Source organism: Brachyhypopomus gauderio, unplaced genomic scaffold, assembly GCF_052324685.1.
Source record: "Brachyhypopomus gauderio isolate BG-103 unplaced genomic scaffold, BGAUD_0.2 sc74, whole genome shotgun sequence".
Lineage (NCBI taxonomy): Eukaryota > Metazoa > Chordata > Actinopteri > Gymnotiformes > Hypopomidae > Brachyhypopomus > Brachyhypopomus gauderio.
The window spans coordinates 1507075-1527104 of NW_027506895.1; the positions used below are offsets into that span (position 1 = coordinate 1507075).

A 20030-nucleotide genomic window follows, 5' to 3' on the forward strand; every position below is an offset into this window, starting at 1 on the left:
CGGGCTTATGCTAATTTATGCTAATGCACAAATCCTCAATAACGATCAATTAAGGTTCATGTTCCAACACGTGCTACACAGAGCCCCGGCCACTCACAGAGCCCCGCCCACTCACAGCATCGTAGATGATCTCCAGCGGCTGCGACTCGGCCTGGAGCCTCTGGTCGGCCGTGGCGTCCAGCGGGTTGGTCTCGAACATGAGGGTGAGCAGGGCCTTGTTGTCCTCCACCACGTGGCGGGAGGAGATGAGCATCGGCGCCACCTGGCTGCGGGGAAGACCCGTGACCTCGAACGATGACAGCTGGGCCATGATCCTGAAGACAGACCGACAGGAGGTCAGACCGAGGAAGAGATGATGAAGAGAAGAGGATAAAAGAGAGAAGATGAGAAAGAGAGGGGAGGGTGGGTGGAGGAGAGGGTGGAGGAGAGGAGAAGGTGGAGGAGTACTTGATGGCTTGGGCGGACGGCCTCTGGGTTAGCATGGCACTCAGGTCTATGACGGACAGCTTGATGATCTCCGGCTTCTCTTTGCTCTCCTTCATGGAGACAGACAGACTCTCCAACTTGAAACGGATCTTCATGTCCTCAAACTGCAACACGTAAACGGTCACTTTCAATGGGATTTGTTCACGAATATGATACAAATTTAATTCTCAAGTTTAACAACAGAATATTTATTTATTCTCTCATTTTAGCCAAGCTAAAATGCTAAGCTCTAAAAATAGTTACTAATAGTTGTTGTTAACAAATCAAATCAAATCAATAATATTTATATAGCGCTTTTCAACATATGTTGTCACAAAGCGCTTTACAGGATTTACAAGGTTAACAAGAACATATACATAAAGTATGTTAGTATAGTGTATATATAGTTAACTATAGAACTATATAGTTAAATATAGTATTAAATATTGGAAACCACAAAACATTCTTAGCACATAGCGTTTGTTAGCATTGGCTATGCTAATACTGTGAGCAGTTGGATGGAGGGACCATACACTCTTAGGCAGGTTGGGATTCACAGCGGTCTCGCTGTATCCAATGGCAGTGTAGAGTTTGGCCTTCTCCGCCGAGGTCATCAGCGTGTCAAACCCTGAGGCTTGGCAAGAATCACATCAAACATTAATGTGTAACATTACTCTGAAATTCACGCCTAAAATCCAAAGAAAGTCCTCCGGAGTCGGTCCGCAGGTTCAGGCTGCGTTCGGCGTGAGCGCGGCGTTTTGTTAAGTACCTCCGGGTTTCACCTCTTTGGCCTGTGCGCTGGTGTCTCCGGACCAGTTCCACATCCACCCAAACCAGCCCTGCGTCTGCTCCTCCTCCGCCTTCACGCCTGGCCGGTAGATCCGTAGCCCCGCCTTCGAGGCCTGGGCGGAGACACGTGACGCCGTTACCATCAAGAACACTCAGAAACCTTCTCGGTTCACAAGCCGCTGAAAGTCACGCTGGCTGTGTTTTGGGCATGCGGTGAGTGGGTAATCTGCTAATCTGAGCAATCTGCTAATCTGAGCAATCTGCTAATCTGAGCAATCTGTGCGCTGCTGTATGAGAAGTTCGCTCCACCTCCATCTCCGCCTGCTGCCTCGCCAGCGTGATGTTGAAAATGTCCAGAAGTTTCTCGGTCTCCTGTAATGGAAACACAAGAGAGAAGCGTTCAGACGGAGAGCCTCTCAAACGCAGGAAGAAAAACCGTCCACGCCAGGCATTTAGAAACATGAATCAGCGTTAGGACACTTTAGTAAATGCGGGAGTGCTGATCAAGAGGTCGATCATCTCCGGGGGAGAACCTTCTCCACCACCCACCTCGAGCTTCTTCTGCAGAGTCTCAGCAGGTTTCTTGTTGGTGATCTTGGTCTTGTAATACTCTTTGTACTGCTTCACCTGTTGCCGGTGGCGACGGATGTGTTGCCATGACCACATGTGAAGGCGGGGCTTGACGTTCACCTCCAGGATGCCCGTGATGACGTACCTCCACCTGTCAGCCGTTGCCACCACACACGGACGTATTGCAGATACACAATCAAAGAGGACAAACCCATAGCAAACGAAGACAGGATACGATTGGTGAGGGGGGAGAACTCTTACCAGTGGTACGCGTTGGTGTGGACCGGCGCCTCTGGCCGATACTTCCTGTACGGAAGATTACGTGACATCATATCCACAGAGCCGAGAAGCTCCAGAATGCTGACATACTGGGAGCGACAGAGAGGAGGACATTTTTATTAACGCCACACCGGCGTTCATCGGTTAAGATGAACTACATCAAACGGAAGCGGCTACGTCGGCTGACCGGAGGCTCCACCCACCTGCGGTCTGCTGAGCTCCACGGCCACCTCGGGCAGGTTGACCACCAGGTCCACCTTCGGGGAGGAGAAGTCCACGTCCGAGCGGGGGTTCATGCGCAGCTTGGCGTTGGCGGAGATGGGACGGAAGACTAGTGACACGGCAGAGCGAGAGGTCACGTTAAACGTGAAACGTGGCCCTCTGTGGGCGAGGACGGCTCAACAACATGAGGACGCTCCAAACATCAGAAAGACACGAGCACTTACTGAAGTGATAGTCGTGAGGTATGGAGCTCTGAACAGCAACATTGTGCTGGAGACATCTCTAGGACGACAAAAAAGAAGGATTTTAGGGGGCTTCTGTGGGCTGAGAGTGGGTTTCTTTACTGGAGGGTGTGATCTCTTACCAGGGCCTCAGGAGCAGAGTGATTGGAGTACAGCTCTGAGTTCACGTTCCAGTACGCAAACAGATTATCTAGACGGACGAGCTGCAAAAAGCATAGAAGGCACAGTTAGTGCCCATTCCACCCTGAGGCAGGTCTCTCATTAACACCACCCCGAGGCAGGTCTCTCATTAACACCACCGATGCAGGTCTCTCATTAAAACCACCGATGCAGGTCTCATTAAAACCACCATGAGGCAGGTCTCTCATTAACACCACCCTGAGGCAGGTCTCTCATTAACACCCCCCCGAGGCAGGTCTATCATTAACACCACCCGAGGCAAGTCTCTCATTAACACCACCAATGCAGGTCTCTCATTAATACCACCCCGAGGCAGGTCTCTCATTAATACCACCCAGAGGCAGGTCTCTCATTAATACCACCCCGAGGTAGGTCTCTCATTAACACCAACCCGAGGCAGGTCTCTCATTAACACCACCCGAGGCAGGTCTCTCATTAACATCACCCCAAGGCAGGTCTCTCATTAACACCACCTTGAGGCAGGTCTCTCATTAACACCACCACGAGGCAGGTCTCTCATTAACACCACCACGAGGCAGGTCTCTCATTAACACCACCCCGAGACAGGTCTCTCATTAACACCACCCCGAGGCAGGTCTCTCATTAACACCACCCCGAGACAGGTCTCTCATTAATTAACACCACCCGAGGCAGGTCTCTCATTAACACCACCCTGAGGCAGGTCTCTCATTAACACCACCCTGAGGCAGGTCTCTCATTAACACCATCTCGATGCAGGTCTCTCATTAACACCACCCTGAGGCAGGTCTCTCATTAACACCACCCGAGGCAGGTCTCTCATTAACACCACCCTGAGGCAGGTCTCATTAACATCACCCTGAGGCAGGTCTCTCATTAACACCATCTCGATGCAGGTCTCTCATTAACACCACCCTGATGCAGGTCTCTCATTAACACCACCCTGAGGCAGGTCTCTCATTAACACCGCCCTGAGGCAGGTCTCTCATTAACACAGCGCTTCTCTAACTGACACAACTCCACCTGGTATGTCCCAGGTCACAGTAACTCTCTCTTGCTTCCATCACTGCCTGAGTCTCTGAATAAACCTTCCCCAGCGGATTCAGTCAAGCGCGTTTACCTTGAAAAACAGCTTCGCTTTCTCATCCAACAGACAGGGTTTCCAGTTGGCATCAGCAGTCTGTATGGACACAATAGCCACATATTAGACAACATCAATGAAACTGTTCTCCATGAACACAAAGCGCTGGCATATACACACACAGTCATAACTATACATAACTATAGAAGAGAGGAAAAAACATGTGATTTGGGGGAGTGTTTTTTACCTGAAGACTAAGGTTCTGTAGGGACACTCCAAACGAGAGAGGACAGTTTGGATTGGTGACCTGTGTGTACAATGTTTAAAAGTATGTTTAGAGCATGTTTAAAGTATGCTCAAAAGCTGTTTGAAAATTATTATATTATTCCACCTTAGGGACACAGTTTCTCACTCACATCATCCTCATAACGAACATGAATATTGGAGATTTTCACTTGAAGGTTTTTGATCACCTGGGTGACCAGTTTCTCCACGAAAGTGTCCTGCTTTTCTGTCTTTGGATTCTCTGTGCAAACACATCAAACAAAACACATTTGTCCTGTTCTGGGCTGTGCCCTGCCTGTGCTGGGCTGTGCCCTGCCTGTGCTGGGCTGTGCCCTGCCTGTGCTGTGTCTGGTTCTCTCTCTGACCTTGTTCGGCTGCTTTCTGCTTGGTCTCCTCGATCCTCTGCAGCTCCCGCTGTCGAGCCTCCTGTATCTGCTTCTCCTCCTTCTCTGCATCATACTTAATACCTGACACACACACACACACACACACACACACACACACAGAGACAAACAAACACACAGGTCTTAGAAGGTGTTTTCTTTTGAAAAATGACCTCAGTGTGTCTGCAGTGTGCGTGTGAGCGTGTACATGCGCACGCACACACACAGCAGATAATTTTTTCAAAAACATCTTGTTTGAAGACCTGTATTCAGTCGACCGAAGTGAACAAAATTCCAAAAACAAGAAATACACAAAACGGACAGAATGTAAACCAAACAGATATCACTTATTTGAACTTAACGCTGGATTTAGGAGATTGGCCACTAAACTGAATTTTAGCTGAAAGGTCTAAAAGAGTAAATGGAAACTGTGTTAGCCACAGATGGACAGGACTGTTGGTCAGGGTGGACAGGACTGTTGATCAGGGTGGACAGGACTGTTGGTCAGGGTGGACAGGACTGTTGATCAGGGTGGACAGGACTGTTGGTCAGGGTGGACAGGACTGTTGGTCAGGGTGGACAGGACTGTCCCACAGCTCTTACTGGCAGTAGGTACGATGAGCAGGTAGACCTCGTCCAGCGTCGCCTCCACAGACTGCGTGTACAGGTTCTTCCACGGGATCTTCAGCTCAAGTCGGCCTGTAGGAGACAAACGTCACAACGGAAGTCTGTAAAACCAACGGGGAGTGGAAGAGACAAAAAAAATAACCGCCGTATCTGTTGCGCTAACTTGTTAATTGTTTGCGTAACAGTTTGCATAAAAACACCAAAACAGAAGTACACGGGATCACTATCTCTGCTTGCCCCGGAAGTGAAACATGTCTATTAAATAACCACATCTATGAGAAAAACACTAAATAACCTTGTCTATGAAATACTTGTGTGGATTAACTTACCTATATGGCCTGCTCTGACTTTGAAAGGAATGTCCAGTTGACTCTGACATGACAAAATCAAGTATTTATTTGGATTTAAGTATAGGTATTGATGCACGTACACAAACAGTAAACAGCCACAATCGCTCAGCTGTCAACATGTGACACTTACCAAAGCATTTTCCTTTATTTCAAGATTTCGCAGTATTGCATCACCTACAAAAGAGATAAAATGACCTTCATTGCAGAACTAGATTTGGGCAGTGCAACACTCAAATGGCAATAGGTCTTCACTAGCACAATGTCAAATCAGGCCTAAACACATCTGGGAGCTTCAAAGCAGAGATTTGCAGTCCAGGGCCACCTGCCACACCAGGTGTGTGTCTCAGGTCATCGACACCTGAGCAGGGGCGAGTGTGCTCCCAGTTCTTGGGTTATGTTAGGAGATCAGTGCAGTCCTGACCTGAGACCTGCTTCCAGAAACCATCATAGTGACAAGATCATCTGAAATTACAGAGTGCCCAGTGAAATATTACACTACCATTTAAAGATTATCTCTGTTTTTAATGGTGCTTTGCAGAAACCCAGCCCTCACTGACAGCCTCTATCTTAAAGCACAGCCTTAACTCATTCTGATGATCTTCAAACCCATCTCAGTTCCTCCACTGAGGATACTAACTTCACATTACCATTACCCTGTGATGGATAGAGAGGCCCACAGAGACAGACCTAGGAGACCTGGGTTAGTTATGCTTTTGTAATAGGTTATCTTCTGCTTGGCGAATGTGCCATTAAAACTGCAAATTGACCTCTGGATCCACAAACAGACTTTATTTGCAAACCAAACTAATTATGACTGAAGACAAGGTCTGTCTATGTGAGCTGAGAATCAACAGACTGGCAGTTGGGGTTATCAAACTACTCTCACTGTGTCTCTGTGTGTCGGGGGTTATGGAGTAGTGTGTTGTTCTGCATGTGGGGTTGTGGAGCCCTGTGTGTGTGTGTGTGTGTGTGTGTGTGTGTGTCAGGGGGGGTTATTGAGTAGTGTGTTGTTCTGCATGTGAGGTTGTGAAGTACAGTGTGTGTGTGTGTGTGTCACTCCACAACATCAGGTATCATTCGTGCACTTTTCCCCTGCCCAAGATCAAGGTCACTTCTGTGTGTGGATTTACTGGAACACCCTGAATGTGCCATCTGACTCACTGGAGCTTATACAGAAATGGGTCCTGGGTTGAGTGACAGACATTTCTGCCTTTACCAACAACAAACTGGCAAATATTTGTCTACTTATATCTTAGCTATTTGACTGACATGCTACTGACTGGCTTGTCAGGTATTAAGACACAAGAACCTGACCAATGTTCCTGGAGGAAAGCTGAAAGCCTTTCTGACAGGATATGGAGACAAATTTCAACTTCTCACCGACCCAAACATGCCACTAATATCCTGCCTGCACACACGCTCTCTTTCTCCGGTCGTCTTTGGCCAAAATAAAGGCGAAAACACAGGCGCCATGAGAGCTGTGAGCTCGCATCAATGCGTCGACGTCTCGTCGAAACCAGCGGGACCGCACGACGCCAACACAGGCACCTCGAAACGGTGTCAGGACGGCAGGAGGTCTGGACTACAGCCCCGAATACCCCCGCTAGCTTAGCCAACCAGCTAACTCAGCCGTAAAACTAAACGTCTCCCGTCTGTGTGCGTGTGAAATGCTTTATGAGTTTCCCGGCGTTGGCGGCAGCATAACCGCGTTGGTCTGTGCGGTGCGGACCACGCTAACGTTCGCGGCCAAGGACGCGAGTCTGTCGGCCAGCCGCGGCTACTTTACCTCCCCATATGCCCAGATTGAGTTGGGAACTGTCGAGGTTCACCACGTAGTCCCCCAGAAACCTGTTTAGTACGTCCACCACCAGTGACTCGAACACCATGTTTGTGCTGTGTTCACGCACGAATCACCATGATTTCCATTCCGTTTCGATTCGTGGAGAAATCGAGCTTGCGAGCCCAGTTTCCTGAAATAAACATGACTCGAGCCGTCCTGGGAGGGACCGTGAGCGATACTGAACGGGCACGCCACGGACTCGGCGCAACAGCGGCCTCTGGCGGCCGTGGATGTGTAATGACCGTTGCATGATTTTAAAGGGGGAGTTCAGCGGCGTTCACTGATCACTGGTTAAACTCCTTGCTATTACTAATAAATGTATGTCTTCTATTCTTGGTAAGTAATTGTCATCACCACCACCATTCAGAAGACACGTGAAGCAAGTCGCACCACGATTCTCTGCGTTGATGCTGATATGGTGGAATTAACCCACGGTCTTCAAATGCAAACTGAAACTCACCTCTTCAAAACACACATGAACACTCTCTAATCAGTATCAACATAATATAATCCTACCCTGACACCCTATAGAAAAAAATGTGCTGAAATGACCATAAAAGTGAACACTAAATGCTGTAAATGTAAATCTAATGTAATCAGACTGTTTTTTATGTTTGTGTGTCACTGTTTAATATTTATCAGGTGTTTAGTTATGACATAAAGAACAAATGACTCATTCACTTCCCTCAGTATTTAACCAAATTATACAACCTACCTGTTAAACATTTGCCAGCAGGCAAGGCAGGTTTATCTGTGCAACACTTCTCATATTCAAAGTGCTTCACATCAGACATATAATAATAAACTTATTACATCCTGAGATGTGTCACCTCAGGTATTTGACCAAAAAACTATAAATTACAAACAAGTTTTATTAAAATATTGTTAAAATGGACTAATGATTTAAGAGATAAACTCTTAATATGAATAATAAACATGTAAAGTGCAAAACGTGATCGTCCACATGAGCATCACCGCCCAGTGCACCTTCTCCATAGCCTCACCGCAGACATGGTTGACTAGTTCCTACAAACATCAGGGTTCTCCTGCAGCATATCAGGTATCTACAACGATCCACCATTAAGTGATTTATAGGCCCGTTCTAGACCAGACTTTACGTGTGATGTAGCTCGTCAGCATCTCATAGGTTCCTTTAAAGCCACATCAGAACTTGTAGAACAGCAAAGTGAGTTTCCTGAAATGAATTACTGTTCTTTCACATCTGAAACTGCTGACCACTGAACACTGGAGAGAACCAGCTGCCTTTGTAAAACATTTACAAATCTTACAGTGGTTTAATTGACTATTCACACTCACACTGCTTTCAGCTCTATATGAGGTTATATTGTATTCATATTGTATTCAGTGAGGCTCACTTGTTCAGCTTTTTGGTTCCCAGAATTCCATTCACCATGGCTCAGACCAGTTTGTACAGAAACAAACTGCCTGTATAGAAACAAAGATACAGTTACATCCATCTGAATATTACTGAGTGTTGAATTACAATGCAATCCAACACAATGTAATCACAATGTAATTCCATTAATGATATAATTTGTATACTGCTGGTGTATCCATCCATCCATTATCCTTACTGCTTAATCCCGCTAGTTGGGGTCATGGGGGGGCCGGATGCAATCCCAGCATCATCAGGCGAATGCAGGTACACCACGGGCAGGTCGCCAGTCCAGCATGAACATGCTCTTCCTACTGTCACCATGTCAGTGCCATGCCATTATTTTCACTTTTTGTCCACAAGAAGAAAAAGGAAACTTTTCTTATAGGGCCCATAGTGCATTCCAGACTGAGGTCACATTTATTCATTCAGGACTCTCAGCTGATATGGTATAGGTTCTGTAAATAATCGAATGTTTACCTTTCTAAATGCAGTGACTACTCTTCCATGTTCAGCAAGTGTTTCTCATCTGCACTGAGGAATGCATGTTCCTGCAAACCTCAACATATTTGCCTGTATAGAGCATAATAAGGTGTGCTACGCCCTCGCTGAGCACAAGGGGTCTGTGCACTGGGTGCCCGATGTCCAACAGGTCACAGAGCTGTGCTGAGTGATGTCCTACATGTCACAGAGCTGTGCTGTACATCTCATAGCCTCAGGTGTGTCACGTTACGGTCCCCGAACCCTCCCTTTGGGGCGTGTGTTAACGTTGTCTGCGTCTATTCGTCTGCGTCAGTGTATCTCCGTGGGTGCGGGTGCGTCTTGTCATTATCCGTCTCACCTGTGGCTCGTCTCGTCATCACGTGGGGTTGATGTGGTCTGTCTATTTAATGTGCGTTCGCGCAGTGTCTTGTGCTCGTCGTCGTCTAAGGTCTACACGTTTACGTGTGTGTGTGTCTGAATGTTTCTCGTGCACTATTGCGCAATATCTGTTCATAATAAACGTGACGTCTGTGCCAAACCAGTGGATCTGTGTCTCGTCCGTCTGCCGCCTCCCGCGTCACAAGGTGTTCTTTGGGTCTTTGCATTCTGCGTGTTTACACAGACATAATTGAAAAACTACACATTTCTACATCACATCACAGATGTAATTAACAGCATTTCCATGATGGCCATTTGGTTGGCTCATTGTTGAGGTCCTGCTTACAAATAGATCGAATCTCTCGCCTTGTTCCACTGGCCCGTTCAATCAATAACCAGTCCAATCAGTAATATCGAGATTTTTCATCCATTGCCACACTGTAAACCCGAATTTTTAATCCTCTCAACTGTTTCATTTCAATGTACATAAATATTTCAGTTTTATTGCATTAATATAAAATATAACTATTGTACTTTGTACACACTGAAATATACTAACAATTTTAAGTTAAATGAAAATTTTATGTTTTCAACTGATCAACTTAAAAACTTCATTGTTGAACAGAACGCGTTTCACATGATCGTGACATTTTGTTTTTCAGCTTGTCAGGTCAGACAGACACGTTAGACAAAACCAGTAGCGAACCGTGACCATTAAACCTGGGCCCGCTCCCACCCCCCCCCCCCCCCCCCGAAAAATAACTGCAATAAATAAAAAATAAAAAACTGAGACGACAGTACAGCTTTAGAAACGCAATAAACGAACATATGTACTAGATAACTTCTTAAGCAAAATAAGGTTCCAACAAAATAAGGTTCACAGCTCCGTGTTCCTCGGGAGCGGAATATGTAAACAACGCGCATGAGGGCATCAAAGGACTGAATCGAAACTAGCTAGCGGTGGTATGCTAACGAAAGCTAGCGTCGCCACAGCGGGCGGAAATTATCATACAGTTAAGCCCGCCCACTAAGAGAGAAGATATGATTGGTCAATTTTGCTGTTATTTGAAACTGGTATTGCGCTGAATTATAACTGCCATGCCCTCTGTAAACGAACAGCGGGCATCACAGTGCTGAGAGGGGGAGACACAGGCTCACAGGCTTCCACTTAACCCCTCACCTTCCAACACAGATTGAATAGACACGGGTGAATAATTTATTTGCTTATATTTTTGTAATTGTTTAGATGTCGATTGTAAAACTGTAAGTAGATAAAAAAATTGGATAATTATTAGTGGTGTGCCGTTATCGGCGTTAACGGCGTTCGATAATGTGATACTCTTATCGGGTGATATAAAAAATATCGCCGTTAATCAATTCTTAAAGTTGGGTTGGGAACTGGGTCAAAATAGGTACGCAAACTGATGACATTCACCTTGATAGTTTAGCTCGGCTGTATTCCTAACCAAATTGCACAGTAGGGGGCGAGAACGAGTTTTCAAACCTGTGAATTACCACCCACAACGAATCGCACGTGTGCTTACATGGATGCAGCCACGAAGCCGCCAGGTTTGCTTCATGGAAAATTCATTTTTAAGAAGCTTCTTAATGGACATTGACAAGACTAAAGTTGTTTGCACCTTATGCACCGCAGAATTAGTTTATTGTAGGAGTTCTACCAGTCTGAAGTACCATTTAAACACAAAGCACCCGTTTGCTAATGCTGCTGACATTGGGTCAAGCACTGATGCAGCCCAGGGGAAAAGTCACCGCCGCCGAAAACAGGTTAAATGTACTAAATGTTGGCTTACATTTCAAATCTCATGTTTAGCTGAATAAACATGTTATCAACCCCTTTTAATGTACAGTATGTTGGCTTACAAATTCATTTTGACTGAATATGACCTCTTAAAGTATGTAGGCTTACAGCAAGGTTGCCAACTCTCACGCGTTGAGCGTGAGACACACGCATTTGACTGTCCTCATACGCCACACTTCCGATATCTCACGCCGAAAAAAATCTAGTTTATTTACCTCTGATCCACATCTATGCTTCAATGAGTTACTAGTTCGCTCTGGCGCCAACCACTGGCGATTGATCGATTGCGATATAATACTTAATTTGTGTCCATTTTACACCCCCCCCCCCCCCTTCAAGTGATCTTGAAAAGTTGGCAACCCTGTTACAGTACTATTTTATGTTTAATTGAATAAACATTTTTATTGAGCATGTTTTTTTCTTCAAGTATTAAAGTAGAACAGCTTTCTCAAGCAGTCATTGATGCATTTTGGAAACAGGAGATGAGCCCCTGGTCTAATGCACCCTCTGTATTAAGAAACCCTATCTCAAAAACTGACTTTTAGTCACGCATATTCTGAATGAGCCATTTTAATCTAGATTAATCTAGATTATTTTCAAGATTTCAGTGAGATTAATCTAGATTTAAAAAAATATTCTATACCCACCCCTAATAATTATATATAATGTTTTAAGAATATTTTAGGCCCTCTGAGAGGGTGTAGAGGGCCCTGACGGTTCCCCACTGGACAAAACATACGTTCCAGTTGCAGTTTGTTTTAACCAGTGCGGTCGTGTTTTAACCTGCTGCGTTTTAATCAGTAATATATATATAATGAGATAATGTTTGCTAATTGTATTCACAGACATGATTAATATTGCGAGTGGTTAAGACATTTTTATGGTCCTGGGAAAGTGGGTTGAGGTTAGCGGGCTGCTAGCTTAACCGTTGCTAAGCTAATCATTTGATTTAGCAAGATTTGTGTCTCCGTTTTTGTGCTTAATATTCTTTTTTTCTTTGTATTCATCCTTATTATTGCTTTTTTTTTTTTTTTGGCCCACCTCCACCCCCCCCCCCCCCCCCCCCCCCATCTTTGGAGGACAACTTTGTTTTTATGTACAGATTTAAATGGCAATTATAACAATTCTGTATAATATATAGTATAGTGATAATATATAGTGATAACAATATGCAAAGTGATAATTATTGGGGTTAGGTGGACCAAGAAAAGAGGGGGAGAGAAATAATAAAAAGGGAAAAGACAAAGAGGCAGGAAAAGAAAGAAGAAAAAAAAGAAAAGAAGAAGAAAAAAAATCATAATAATAATAATAATAATAAAACACGCAACCAGCTCAAATGACCACTGCAAAGAAGAACAGAAAGTAAACCAAATACATACAGTACAAATGTGTCAGGGCTGACTCGGCTGCCACTCCCTCTACCACCAGGAGGGGCACCCGAGTCAGTCCTAGACTTGCTGCACGTAATCAGCAATGATTCGTTTCAGCTGTTCTAAGGCTTCTTAAGAAAGCTTTGGGAAACGGATCATTGCTGATTCGTTGTGGTTTCCATGCGCTTTCAGCCGGTATCCTCGGTCTCTGTGGTATACTTCTCACGAGTTACAAGGTGTCTCATCACCTCTCTCTCTATCTTTGTTTGTCTCCTGCTCTCCTTTGAGATTTCTCTCCTGCATCGCTCCCTGACCTTCCTCAAGTTTTCACAAGCCTATTTCTCTTCCTGTCATTTGTTTGTCTTTGTTTTTGTGAAGGGTTTTGTTTTGTTTGCGGCGTTTTCTGCCTGCTGGCCAGCTTCCTTCACTGGCATTTTCAGTTTCGTTTTCGCGTCGCTTTCATCCGCGCTATTTCTGTTACGTTTGTTTTATTTTTTTTTTCTCCCGTCTCCTTACGGTTGAGCTTTTGTTTTGTCACGCGTTGAGTTTTTCCGCGTTCGTTTTGTTTCATTGTTTTTACCGTGCTATTACGGTTTATATTGTTTCCCCTTTCACGCGTCGAGTTTTCCGCGTTTGTTTTGTTTGTTTGGTTCAGCGTGATTACTTTCTTGTGTTTTGTTTTTACATACGCTGGCGTGGTGTTAGACGGCACTTGGGTCCTCCTATTCTCACTCACTATACGCGGTGGGTACTTTCCTGTACTCCCGCGTTACAAAATGAGTGTGATGTGTGAGTGTGTGTTTATGTGCAACCTAAAAGTGCAACATAGGATAGATGTATGGAATGTACTTACCAGCAAGGGTGGGTAGCTGCGACAACATTCCCCCAGAGGCCAGAGGCGGGCAGAGAGAGACCCGGGAATCCCACCCGCCCACGGCCCCCCAAGGAGCGGTGGAGTACCAGAGCCGCACTTCCCAGAAACCCTCACATGCCCGCCACCGCAGGCGGGAGAGAGAGACCCCGGACAGCGCCCCACCAGTCAAGGAGCGCAGGTCCAGGGGAACCAGAGGGAACAGAGCCCCCCCCCAGGATGCCCCCCCGTCATGGGCCAGCGGCAAAGCCACGGCGCCACGCGCCCGGAAAGCCACCCACCACCCGCCAGGGCCCACCTCCCGCCGAGGAGCACCCGGCCGCCCCGAACCACCACCGCCCAGGGGAGCGGGCCAACCGCCCCCACGCCGGGGGGCCAAGCCGCACCCCGGAGCCCCAAGGCGCTCCCCCTCTGGAGTGGTGCAGTAATCTCAGGGGAGCATCCGGGAGTGAACCGGGCACGACCAGCCCCGACCCAGAACCAGCTGTCCTCACCCATACACTCAAATTCAGATTACATTCGCCCCTATACACCCCCACCATGCACACACCCACCCCCATACACATATACATACACTCAAATTCACCCTCACACCTCCAAATTTACCCACACCTGGTCATATATCCCCTCCCTCCAACACGTACTCATTCATCCACCTATTCAGAAACAAGAAGAAAACAAGGACAAAGACACACACTTATCCAGACTAGCACACCCACCCTCTGCGGCGGGGGCAAATGGCTGGACCAGCAAGGACCGGTAGTGGTCCTAGGAAGCCACCAGCCCAGTCCCGCGCCAGGAACCACCCCCCCCCCCAGCAGGGAGCAGGAAGCGGGTGAAGGAAGGCCTTCCCACCCCTCCACCCCCAGTGCTGTGTTGTGTGTAGGTGTTGGTGTATATGCATGTGTGGTAGTGTGTGATACTATGGTGCAGTTAAAATTGAGGGGACAGGTGCTAGGACAAACGTGGGTGTATGTCCACACCGTCCCCTCAAAGGCCCTCAATGTCTAAAGTGCAGTAAAAACTGAGGGACAGACAGTGGTGAGGAGACGGGTGAACCATGGCAGCAGGCCCACCTCGTCAACCTCTGGATACATGCCTGCCCCCAGAATCCTAAATGGACAAGGATGTGTGTGTGTGTGTGTGTGTGTGTTGAGCACCGAACCTCACTGCCCCCCCAGCTCAAGGCAGGGAGTGGTTGACCCGGCGAGACCAGGGTGGCAACCCTCCCCACCACCACATCCAAGCCCGGATCCACACCACCCCCACCACAGAGAGCAGCCGGTCCGGACATCCACATACACCTAGACACATATTTCCTTCATACACGTATGCACTCACACACATTTAACCCATAAATATATACATATATACACATATACATACATACATACATACATCCATATATATAAATATATACATACACATACATACATACATACATACATACATATATATCTACACATACATATACACCCACACACACTTGTCCCATATACACCACACCCCTTATTATTGCTATTAATGTTGATATTTATACTGACTTTTTACAGGTTATACAAAATAACTTGGTTATGCAAATCTCAACCTGGGTCTTTTGAGCGGGTTTTTAAAAACATTTTAAAAAACGTTTTTTTCTCTCTCAAATTGAAGATTCAAATCTGATGTGCTTGGTGCAGTAAATAGTGTAATTTATTCACGCATCTAACCAGGAAGGACTTCATGTTCAATGTAATATAAAAAAAAATACTGGTTAAAATAAAGGTACAGTGTGATTAAACTTAATGTTTCTACAAAACAATTAAAAAATGTTTCTTTGTTTAATTACTGTGTTTCCAGTCAGATGTAGCCATGGTCTGGAAGTGTGAGTGTTGTCTTTTTATGGACGTGACATTTGCTCTTTGGAGAAAAATGATCAGAGACAAACCTGCCATCAGACAAGTGGTACATCGCTGGCCAGCACTTCACAGAAAGTCAGGTTTGTATGACTGCTTTCGTATTTACTATTCAAACAAATTCTAAGCCTGCTGTATTGTATAAGTATTTTTGTAGATGATGTTCAGTTGAGCACCATTTTTCATGGCTTTGTGTTAATATTGTGTAACAAATCATTTAATGGGTCCTAGACTGGGCACATTTGACCACAGGTTTATGCATGGTTTGCTTTGTTTTATTTTCCAGGTATATTGTGAGTTCACCAGCGTGGCAGGGGAAAATCTCAGAGAACAGTTCTTTAATGCACTTTAATGATGATTTCTCACCAAGGCTGATGGACCTCGTCAGAAAGAAAAAAAGGACTTGCAGGTTTTGGCCAACCTTTTACCAAAGACAAAGGTGAGCGGTATAATATATCCTCCCCCACAATTGTTTTTTCTTCCAATTTTATCTGTTGTTACTTTGTCTCTCATTTCATATTTTCTCTCTCTTCTGTATAATATATCCTCCTGTTATTTCCCAGTATCTTTCTCCTGTACTGTTTATTCAATCAATACTCAGAAATATCTTTAACGTTTGTATTTTACACTTTGTAGACCACTGAGCCCACAGATATAAGGAGTCTTTGTGCTACCAGTCATCTTCATCATCATCATCAGACCACTGAGCCCACAGATATAAGGAGTCTTTGTGCTACCAGTCATCTTCATCATCATCATCAGACCACTGAGCCCACAGATATAAGGAGTCTTTGTGCTACCAGTCATCTTCATCGTCATCATCATCATCATCATCATCAGACCACTGAGCCCACAGATATAAGGAGTCTTTGTGCTACCAGTCATCATCATCATCATCATCATCATCAGACCACTGAGCCCACAGATATAAGGTGTCGTCTTCATCATAATCAGACCACTGAGCCCACAGATATAAGGAGTCTTTGTGCTACCAGTCATCATCATCATCATCATCAGACCACTGAGCCCAGATATAAGGAGTCTTTGTGCTACCAGTCATCTTCATCATCATCATTATCATCATCAGACCACTGAGCCCACAGATATAAGGTGTCGTCTTCATCATCATCAGACCACTGAGCCCACAGATATAAGGAGTCTTTGTGCTACCAGTCATCTTCATCATCATCATCATCATCATCATCATCATCATCAGACCACTGAGCCCACAGATATAAGGAGTCTTTGTGCTACCAGTCATCTTCATCATCATCATCATCATCATCATCAGACCACTGAGCCCACAGATATAAGGAGTCTTTGTGCTACCAGTCATCTTCATCATCATCATCATCAGACCACTGAGCCCACAGATATAAGGAGTCTTTGTGCTACCAGTCATCTTCATCATCATCATCATCAGACCACTGAGCCCACAGATATAAGGAGTCTTTGTGCTACCAGTCATCTTCATCATCATCATCATCATCAGACCACTGAGCCCACAGATATAAGGAGTCTTTGTGCTACCAGTCATCTTCATCATCATCATCATCAGACCACTGAGCCCAGATATAAGGAGTCTTTGTGCTACTAGTCATCTTCATCATCATCATCAGACCACTGAGCCCACAGATATAAGGAGTCTTTGTGCTACCAGTCATCTTCATCATCATCATCATCAGACCACTGAGCCCACAGATATAAGGAGTTTTTGTGCTACCAGTCACCTTCATCATCATCAGACCACTGAGGTCTCGTCTGTGTTGTGACACATGCCTCCCAGTCCAGATGAGTCTTTTAACCCTCCTGTCGTGTTCAACTCAAGTCCCTTACTTTAGTGACTGGTGTGTTTTAGCACAAAAAACATTTTCACCACCAAATTTACTGGTTTTATTCAACATTCTTTAACTGTGAACAACATCTCAAAGAGGTATTTATCATGAATTTATAGAATTAGACAAAATAACTAGTGAAAATACAAATACACACTGAAAATGTATTACAAAATGAACATGTAATGAAAAAATACCAAACTCAACATGAAGGCGTGTGTGTGTGTGTATATATGTGTGTGTATATGTGTGTAGATGCGTGTATGTGTGTATATGCGTGTGAATTCATGCACATGAGTCACTCAGATCAGAGTGGGCCTTGCTAACAGGCATCACATTTGCTGCATCTCGGGCTTGTTTTGTTGTCTCTAGGGGCACAGAGCCCACAGCGCTTCCTTTCCTGCCCATGTCCTTGTTGGGGGAGAGTAGCCAGGGCTGGGGCTGGAGCTTGCAGACTCCTAACCAGACTGGCAGAGGCTGGCGTGCGGGGAATGTGCTGGCGTCGTTGAATAAGGGGAGTCTCCAAAGCTTTTCCCAGCTCTGCTAGGAAAAGTCTCCTCTTGTAACTTTTCCCCTGGTTCCAGATGGCTGTCCACACCACATCATCATCAAGGATGTTGTGGAACAGTGCCACAGGCCAGCGAGCTGTTATTCGCTTGCAGGTGTATGTACCAGTAAGCTGCAATAAAAGGAACAATAATTCACATAAATTAAAATAAAATACATGATGGATGAAATTTTACATTACCTTATCAAGGCAGTCCACTCCTCCTTTGTTCTTGTAGTCCTGGATCATAAGGGGTTTCTTGTCCTCTGTGGTACTGACAGCAGTATCTTTGTGTAGCGTGCTCATCAGGATGACATTTTTATTCTTCTTGGGAACATATGACACGAGTGTGTGTGTGTGTGTGTGTGTGTGTCAGTGAAAGCAAATCTTCCTCTGGTCAATACCATTGCGGGGGGAAGTTCAGGCTTGTTCTTCCTCACTGTCCCTACCATAGCAAAGCTATGGAACGAAAGTTGTTGAGCGGGGGTCCAACGAATCTGTGTCTAACGTAAAATGGACACAGATTCAGTGTTATATCGCCGGTGGATGGCGCCAGAGCTAGCGAACTAGTAACGTATTGAATCATATATGTGGATCTGAGGTAAATAAACTGGATATTTTTTTTCGGCGTGAGATATCGGAAGTGTGGCGTGAGAGCGTGTGAAAACGGTCAAATGCGTGAGAGTTGGCAACCCTGGTGTCATTTGTTGAACAAGTATATTTTCACGTGTCACCCCTTTTGCTCACCTCAGTGGCCCCAGCGTTTGTGGCCATGGATGTCTCTGAGGTGACCCATTTCCTGTTTTTTCTTTTTTCATGGATCATCAAGTTTGATACTCCAGGGGTGGCTTGACTTGAGGTGGTGGGTAATACCCATAATATGTCCACGGAGACACCAGTGGGGGAACCACACCTCCAAAACTTGGGACAGATCCTATCGAACATAAATATTGGCGTGTAACTGCTAAATCTTTAATAACTTCTATTTTCAATTGTAGATGGAATTATGACTGGTGTAATATTGTGTACAATACAATTTCGCAAGTTTAAGGTGGGTGTATTTTTATTACAAAAGTACTTAAAAACATTTGCATTGAAAGTTAGCATATTAGGATATATGTTTCTTAGTCAGTTTTGATCATTGTGGTGTTATAATTAAGGCTTCTTTAAGAAATGGTAACCTACCAGGACCTCTGAAAGGATAGACTGTAACGTTCTGCACAGGGTTGCCATGACTCATGAGTAGTTCACAAATTATATTGCTTTTTACATTATATCCAGTCATCTTACAATAGTCCTCAGGACTCGTATACTTCAAAAAAGATAAGAATTACCATTTGTCATTCTATCAACAAAAGACAATGTGAAATGGTGTCTTACTATATGGTGTCTCATGTGTCGAACAGGTGGTTGTCATCAAAATTTGGTAGTCATCTGGTGCGCAAGCGGTGTGACAATCTTCTAGTACGACGGAGGTGCTTGACTCTGGTAACGTTATTTAGAGGTGGCAAGGGCTGCATATTTCTCCAGCAACTTCTTTAGAGTCTGGCTTCCAGTACCACTGTAGAGACCATTCTCTGTGCTAAAGAGTCACAAGCACACTGGGGGAAAAAAGGTTTGTGGGATTTACATGATACATGAAACAGACATGTATCTCGGTTGCACATATTAAAGTTCTGTTTGCCTAAAATATGTAGTAGTGATCTTAAAGCTAAATTATCTTCTGTTAAAACTTGACTATTATAAATATTTAAGTAATTTCTTTCATGTAATGTATATTCAATTTGTTAAACCAACATGACCATACAAATGTATGGTGTTTCTTTAATATAAAGTATAGGGTATTCAGTTTTATATACATATATATATATATATATATATATATATATATATATATATATATATATATATAGACTTTAAAGCTTTCTTTAATGCCAAATGTTTTATGTAGCACCTGTGTCCTGTTTAATTCCACTGTGTACTGTACTGTATGTGGTTGAATTCAATAAAGAAACACTAATTGACCACTTGACTAAATCCAACATTTCTTTCCTATAATATCTGTATTTGGTAAGAATATCTGGGAAATTTGCAAGTGATCTCGCACAATACTGTTCCATTTACAATATAAAACAAAATAACCT

General features: G+C 44.7%; 1 protein-coding gene and 2 long non-coding RNA genes across 7 annotated transcripts in view; 1 reads left to right on the forward strand and 2 right to left on the reverse strand.

Annotated features, from left to right (window-relative positions):
- Positions 1 to 7476, reverse strand: part of vps13a (vacuolar protein sorting 13 homolog A) — a 38624-nt gene extending 31148 nt beyond the window's left edge. For 3 of the 5 annotated variants that reach the window (XM_076990377.1, XM_076990375.1, XM_076990379.1), the window contains exons 1-18: positions 7239 to 7476; positions 5583 to 5626; positions 5432 to 5474; positions 5079 to 5174; positions 4458 to 4559; positions 4224 to 4333; positions 4055 to 4114; positions 3847 to 3906; positions 2690 to 2770; positions 2550 to 2607; positions 2307 to 2434; positions 2086 to 2192; positions 1804 to 1975; positions 1564 to 1626; positions 1235 to 1367; positions 999 to 1099; positions 448 to 590; positions 116 to 314 (exon numbers count right to left, since the gene is read on the reverse strand). In XM_076990377.1, the coding sequence (XP_076846492.1) occupies positions 116 to 314; positions 448 to 590; positions 999 to 1099; positions 1235 to 1367; positions 1564 to 1626; positions 1804 to 1975; positions 2086 to 2192; positions 2307 to 2434; positions 2550 to 2607; positions 2690 to 2770; positions 3847 to 3906; positions 4055 to 4114; positions 4224 to 4333; positions 4458 to 4559; positions 5079 to 5174; positions 5432 to 5474; positions 5583 to 5626; positions 7239 to 7338 (1800 nt within the window). In that variant the 5' untranslated portion in view covers positions 7339 to 7476. The remainder of the gene's footprint in view (positions 1 to 115; positions 315 to 447; positions 591 to 998; positions 1100 to 1234; positions 1368 to 1563; positions 1627 to 1803; positions 1976 to 2085; positions 2193 to 2306; positions 2435 to 2549; positions 2608 to 2689; positions 2771 to 3846; positions 3907 to 4054; positions 4115 to 4223; positions 4334 to 4457; positions 4560 to 5078; positions 5175 to 5431; positions 5475 to 5582; positions 5627 to 7238) is intronic. The other 2 variants (XM_076990378.1, XM_076990376.1) reach the window with 1 other exon arrangement.
- Positions 7477 to 14058: 6582 nt separating this feature from the next.
- On the forward strand, positions 14059 to 16986 carry LOC143491380 (uncharacterized). Its single transcript, XR_013125186.1, has 3 exons — positions 14059 to 15587; positions 15791 to 15943; positions 16141 to 16986. It is a non-coding gene; the product is annotated as an uncharacterized LOC143491380 (long non-coding RNA).
- A 415-nt stretch (positions 16987 to 17401) lies between these two features.
- Positions 17402 to 19618, reverse strand: LOC143491374 (uncharacterized). The gene is made up of 3 exons (XR_013125183.1): positions 19267 to 19618; positions 18634 to 18820; positions 17402 to 18389 (listed from the first exon to the last, which is right to left on the reverse strand). It is a non-coding gene; the product is annotated as an uncharacterized LOC143491374 (long non-coding RNA).
- Positions 19619 to 20030: the final 412 nt, after the last annotated feature.